The following is a 6,728-nucleotide window of genomic DNA, read 5'->3' on the forward strand; positions in this document are numbered from 1 at the left end:
CTAATGATTTGTTCTCCAGGACAGAGCAGCACTGGCGTTTTTAGAGTCCGCCGTGCTGAGCAGTCTCGGACCAAGGAAGGCATTTATGGGACAGTCGGGCCGGGTGGGGGCGCTGCTCTGGCCTCGGGGGCCTAGGCTCACAGGTGGGCGATGGCATCCGGCTTCCAGGACCAGGACGAGGTCAGAGCTGCAGAGCCCTGCTGAGCGGGGAGCGTCCCAGCAGAGGACCCCTCTGCGTGACACACGGTCTTGCTTGGCTTGTGAGGCCACAACAAATACGGGGCCGGTGGGGGGGGGGGGTCAAACAGCAGACGTTCATTTCGCACAGTCGTAGAGGCCAGGAGGTCAAGGTGACAGTGCGACGGGGTTCTGGGGAGAACCCGCTTTCCTAGCTTGCAGGACAGCCGCCTCCTCGTGTCCGTGAGCGGTGGGAGAGAGATCCTTGCCCTTGTGTCTGCGTTGATAAGGACACCGGTCTCATCGTGGGGGGCCCCACTCTCATGACCTCATCTCAGACTGATCACCCCTCAAAGGCCCCACCTCCTGTTACCGTCACTTTGGGAGTTAGGGCTTCCGTGGGAGAACTGGGGCACACAGGCGTGCATTCTGTAGCGGGCTTCGAGAAGGCAGAGCGGGCGAGGCCGGGTGGGTCGGGTCCCCGAGGCTGCACTCAGGCCCACCCTTGACCTTCGTGGTTTTGTCCAGGAAAGCAGGGTCTGGCTCGGTTGGTTTCTTTCACGCTTGTCCGCCCTCCCGCCGCCCTAGGTCAGGAGTGAAGGGCCTGGGCGGTGGGGGGCGGGTGTTGACCTTCACGGCTGTGCTGTGCCCGGCTGGGCCGTGCCCGGCTGGGCCGTGCACCTTCTCAATCACCTTCCCAGGGAGGGCGGTCACCGCCAGACAGCTCCTCCTCTGGAAGGCGCTGGAACCAGTCCCGACAAGACAAGGGGGTGCCCTGCTCCCCAGGCAGTGAGGCCTCAGTCATCAGTGAGTCAGAGCCTCTGCGCCGTTGGGGCCCTGGGTGGCCGCGCTCCCGTGTGGTGGGTTGGCCGATGGCCGTCCTGAGGGGCAGACGGTTTCGACAGATGGACGACACCCAGTGTTGATGTTGCCGGGCGCACAGAGGTGTGAGCTGGTGCAGCCCTTGCCCCGGATTGTAAGGCTGACTCTCTCCCTTCTGTGTCCCCGCTGCAGAGTCAGATGGAGTTCAGCGTGTGCTCCTTGTCTATCCAAGAGCCGGGCAGCGGCCCGGCCGGCGAGCCGAGGCAGTCTAAAGCCTCCCAGGGCTCGCAGGCCCTCCGGCCCTCCCAGGGCGGCAAGTCCTCCAGCCTGGATGCCCTGGGTCCCGCCCGGAAGGAAGAGGAAGCTTCCTTCTGGAAGATCAACGCCGAGCGCTCCCGGGGAGAGGGGCCTGAGGCCGAGTTCCAGTCGCTGACCCCCAGCCAGATCAAGTCCATGGAGAAGGGTGAAAAGGTCTTGCCTGCCTGTTACCGGCAGGACCCCGCCCTGAAGGACAGGGAGGCCAAGGCCGAAAGGCCCGGCAACCTCCGCCAGGAGCAGCGCGGCCTCCCCTGCGTCAGCATCGAGCCCGAGAGACCCCAGCCCGTCCAGGCCCGCCCCAGCACCACCCCGTCCGAGCCCGAGGGGAAGTTTTCCTCGCCCGAGGCCAGGCGGGAGGACGTGGAGGACGTAGAAGACTCTCTGTTCTCGGAACCCGTGCCTACACAGGTGAGTGGCCGTCTCCTCCGGGGGGGACCCCGGAAGACCTCCCACAAGACGGGTGGGCCACAGATGCCCCTCCCTGGGCATCTGGGGCATCTGGGCCACAGATGCTTGCTTCTTCCCCTCCCCCTTCCTCCCGCTGCCCACTCCTTGGGCGACTTTTGGGATCGGGAGAGCGGCGACTGACCAATCCGCCAGGGGCGTGTTTCGTGGGTCCATCTCGGTGCCATGCCTTGGTTGCCTGTTACTCGTGGTGTGCCACAGATGCCAGCTGCCTTTCCCCACGTGTGTGAGGGCAGGTAGGGGAGGGACCGCAGGAGGGCGGTGAACACAGGAGCTCGCAGGGGGGAGGCGGTCAGTGTGGGAGGGGTTCGGACGCCCCCCTCCACCGAGGGGTCTGTAAAGTTGGGCTGGGTGTTGGGGAGGAGGGGACCGGCGGATGCCCCAAAGGGGGCACGGAGGAAGCAGGCAGGACCCCTGAGCCTCCCCCAAGAGTGGCCACACTGCCGCAGGAAACTCTCGCTTAACGAGTGATTGGCGGCTACTCGTTTCCAAGCAGGGTAGGGTTATGTGTCCAGCGAGGAATCCTAAGGAAGGAGTTCTTTTGGGGGGGAAGCAAAAGAAAGATCTGAGAGGGTCACCGGGTGAGGAGGAGGAGTATGTCGTGAAGGTGAATAAGGGTGAGTGCTTTCTGAGTGTTTTCCCATTTCTTTGTGGAAGAAGTCGACCATTGTCTTTACCAATTGGTCTGAGACGGTGAAGAGAAAGCCCAGTGTTTGGTTAGGACTTTAAAGGGATCTAGTGTTGGAGGACTGCATCAAGGAAACAAACAAAACAACCCCAAAAGTCATTATATTTCAAATTCCCGGGAAGCCTTGGTTTTGTTTTGTTTTGTTTTTAATTTTTTTTTAATTTTTTTTTTTTGAATGTATTTTTGAGAGAGAGAAAGCACGGGAGGGACAGAGAGAGAGAGAGAGAGAGAGAGAGAGAGACACAGAATCCAAAGACAGGCTCCAGGCTCTGAGCTAGGTGTCAGCACAGAGCTGGACGCGGGGCTCGAACCCACGACCCGCGAGATCATGACCTGAGGCGAAGTCGGACGCTTTGCCGGCTGAGCCACCCGGGCGCCCCGGGAAGCCTTGGCTTTGAGACGTGGATTTACGATGAACAAAGCCATAGTTTGGGTGCAGGCATGGCTGAGAACCATTTCTGGGGGAAATCACGGATAGCTCACGTACGTGGGTGAGACCACAGACAAGGTCCTGTGTCCCGTCCATCTCAGAGATGGACAGCACACCCCGGGGAACATTAGTGCTTCCTGGCAGTCAGACGCGTTGTGTGAGTCCCGAGGCGGGGAGGGCAGGAGGGATCAAAAGAGACCACCTGCTCCCACACGAGGATGGCCAGAGGGAGGAAAAGAGTGGTCTTTAGGATTGGGTCTGGATTTGGAGCCTGGGGAAGTTACCTGTTGGCCAGGCAGTTGGACACGCCTGGGGGCCACCCCACCACAAGCCCTCCTCTGTGTGCCTTGCTGGTTTTCTCCATGTTAGCAGACTCTTTGGCTTTTTTTTTTTTTTTTCCCCTGTTAACTCATATGTAAAAAAATGTCTATTGTGGTTAAATACATGTAACGTACCATGTGCCATATTGAGTATACGGTAGACCCAGGGGTCGTGACACGAGATGCGTTCGCGTTGTTACGCAGCCATCGCTGCCATCCATCCACAGAACTCTTTCATCTGGGAAGATGAAACTCCACACCCATCGGCCGACTCCCTATTCCCTCCTCCCCCAGCCCCTGGCAGCCGCCATCCTACTTTATATTTTCGTGAATTTGACTACTCTTCGCGTCTCACGTAAGCGGAATCAGACAGCGTCCATCTTTTTGTGACCGGCCTGTTGCCCTCCGCGTCACGGCCGTGGGGTTCACCCACGTCGTGCCGTGGCTCAGAATTGCCTTCCTTCTGAAGGCCGAATAATATTCCACCGTATGGATTTACCTCCATTGTTTGTCCATTCAGTCTGCTGATGGACGCTTGGGTGGCTTCCGTTGCCTGGCCGTTTGTGAATAATGCTCCTTGTGAACGCGGCCGTACGAGTATCTGTCCCAAGGCCCTGCTTTCCATCCTTTGGGATATATCGCCAGAAGAGGAACTGATAGATCGTACGGTAATCCGTGCTTAACTTCCTGAGGAACCGCCATACTGTTTCTAGCAGTGGCTGTGCCATCTCGCTTCCCCACGACAGTGCGCAAGAAGGCCGTGTTCTCCGCATCCTCACCGCCACGTGTTCTCTCTCCTTCTTGGTCGTAGCCCCCCTAATGGCTGGGAGATGGTATCTGTGGGTCTCCTCGTGGTTTGGATTCGCAGGCCTCCAGGACTCGGCGATGTCGACTCTCTTTCCATGTTGCTTCTTGGCCATTTGTGTATTTCTCTTTTGGAGGCACGTCTCTTCCGATCCCTTGTCCAGTTCTAGCAGCCGTGTCTTGTCACGTCGAGCTGTGGTCGTCCGCTGGGTGTTTCCCGGAATGGGGTTCCGGGTGCCTCCGCTCCTCTCTCAGCAGGTGGCCTTGTGAGTTGTCCTCCCGAGGAAGGTGGGGGGGGGGGCCCTGTGACAGGAGCTCCGCCCGCCTTCCGCCAGCCGCACCTTCGCTTTCTAGCCCGTTCTTTCAGAGTCCCCACCCTTTTGAGCCAGCGTTCTCGGCCCCTCCCTGCCCTGCCTCCTGTGGTACCCTGCCCCACCTCTTGGCTCCGTTCTGTGTCTCTACCCTTCTCGCCCGCCTCCTCCTCCTGGCACACATGCCAGGCTGGCCTCCGTGCCTCCGCAGTGATCTTTCTCTCATACCCGGCACCTGGCTCTTCCTCTGACGTGTAGAGTATGAGAGAGTCGTGATCGCAGAGACGTAGGAAAGTGGAGGGGGAGGGCAGAGTCAGCGACCGCACGTGAAATCCTCGGAAAGAACGGATTCCTGAGTGCAAAGCAGAGAGGGAAGTGGCCAACCTCACCGAAGGAACCGGTAGGAAAGCAGAGAGAGGACGGCTGGCCTGAACTCCTGGCACTTTATATCAGTGTCGGATGCGGCCAAACCGGCCCGAGACAGGCTTCCTGTGAATGTGCTTAGTCCTTTGCCGCGTTGTCTCCACGTAGGCAGTTTGCCATTGGCCAGTTACGTGGAGGGTGGGGTGTCACGGTGTCCTGTCCTCGCCCGGGAGGGCTGCAGCCCGCCGGCGGACCCCCGCGCTTGTGCTAGAAAGCAGTAGAAAGACTGTCTTTGTCATTTGTCCTCTTATTCCACGATGACTCAATTCCAAGATGCCTGTCCCTGCACAGGCAGAGGACATACATTTTTCTCCTCTTCTCTGTGGGTAGGTCTGTAAAGTTGCTCTCAGACCTGCCTGGGGACGGAGGGGGAGAAGTGTTGGATCCCGGAGCGGGTAGCTCACCCTGAAGTTTATTTCATTTTCTGGTCCCAAGCACTGAGGCAAATTGAGGTCAGGGAGCCTCCGAGATAAAAGCAAGGCATCTCATTTGGGTCAATTTAAATGAGATGCTGTTTTTAGATTATACATGACTAAAAAAAAAAAAAAAAAAGTGTATCTTACTTTGCTGTGTTTCTGTCCCTTCCGCAGGTCACCTCAAGTAATGTCGTCTTGAAGACAGGATTTGATTTTCTGGACAACTGGTAAAATGTATCAGACAACCAAATAATAAGAATAAAACCAAGAACCCCTAAATGTTTTCCAAAGTGGCGTGGTGGAGGAGGATAAAAAAAAAAAAGGCAATATTTCCCTGTGTATTTTCCTGGTTTCTGTACGCTCTTTTCTTAATCATTTGGAAACTGGTAAATATCGCCTTGTCCGGATTTCCAGGTTTTTCTCTTTTTTGGTAAGGCCAGATATATATGCTATTTTCAGTGATTTGATAAACAGAAGTTTTACATTTGGAATTTTTAAACGACCGTTAAGGCATTGAGTAGGTCTCGTGAATAAAGCCTCGGTTCCCAATTCCACCCCGTTTTCCCCCCTCCCCGGAGAAAGAGTTTTCTCATCGTGTCCCCAAAACCATAAAAGCAATTTCCGTCTCTTTCTCCTTTAGCCTCTCCCCTTTTGAAATGAGCGGCGTGCGCTTTGCTGGGTGGCTGTCGGTGATGCCCTCGGCTGTGGCGGCCTCAGTGTGCCGGGCTGGCCGTGACCGCGGGAAGATTCCTCCCCACCCAGCGTTCCCGGATGCCCAGGGCTCCCTGACGCCACGCCCCTTGCATCGTGTGCCACGCTCTACCCTCACGTCATGTCCAGGAACCCCACTGTTGGCACATAGCAGAGATGGTCTTCAAGCCGCCCCGATCCGTACTCAAGCTGTTCGTCGTCGTTTGAGAAGAGTTGCATGTTTAAAAGTTTTGTATTAACTTGTCATTATTTTGTATGTAGAGTTAGAGGTTGTGAGGCTCCACTTCTTCTTGGGCGTGTACTGGTTTCCGTTTGGAGGTTCTTTGCTCCTCCTGTGGCCCCGGTGGGTGTTCCCGGGTCCGGGGCATCTGCGGGAATGAAGGGCAGGTGGCAGGTGTTGGAGGACAGAGCCCTTCTGATCGGTTGCGGTAGAACCTTCCAGCAGGAGGCTGGCAGGGGCGGTGGACGTCCTTCATCCCAAGGACTGCTTAGACTCTCCTGATGGATCTCTCTGCCATCCCTGACCACCAGCAGAAGGAGTTGTCTCTGCAGCGCCCCAGCAGCGCCCCCTGGAGACCCCTTGCGGTCCTATCCACGGTGTCTCTTGGAGCCAGACTGCGGCCCGCTGCCGTTCAGATGGAGGTGGCCCCCAGGCTGCCTGGGCAAGGTGGCCCATGCCCCAGGCGTGGTGGGTGGGGCAGGGCGAGGAGGAGAGTGGCCCTTACCCTGGGAAGCCTGCGCCCTGCCCGTTGGCCCCGAGCTGCGCCCCCTGCTGGACATGCCCGAGCGTGATCTACACGTTGCCTCTCACTGTGTTCTCCTCACCTGAAGCCTTAACCCCTG

General features: G+C 57.6%; 1 protein-coding gene across 1 annotated transcript in view; it reads left to right on the plus strand.

The window, feature by feature from the left end:
- Window positions 1-6,112, plus strand: part of CD2H1orf198 (chromosome D2 C1orf198 homolog) — a 28,572-nt gene extending 22,460 nt beyond the window's left edge. The window contains exons 3-4 of the mRNA XM_043596330.1: window positions 1,192-1,725; window positions 5,349-6,112. Of these exons, the coding sequence (XP_043452265.1) occupies window positions 1,192-1,725; window positions 5,349-5,405 (591 nt within the window). The 3' untranslated portion in view covers window positions 5,406-6,112. The remainder of the gene's footprint in view (window positions 1-1,191; window positions 1,726-5,348) is intronic.
- The last annotated feature ends 616 nt before the right edge of the window (window positions 6,113-6,728 follow it).

The sequence above is a fragment of the Prionailurus bengalensis genome, chromosome D2 (assembly GCF_016509475.1).
Source record: "Prionailurus bengalensis isolate Pbe53 chromosome D2, Fcat_Pben_1.1_paternal_pri, whole genome shotgun sequence".
Taxonomy (NCBI): domain Eukaryota; kingdom Metazoa; phylum Chordata; class Mammalia; order Carnivora; family Felidae; genus Prionailurus; species Prionailurus bengalensis.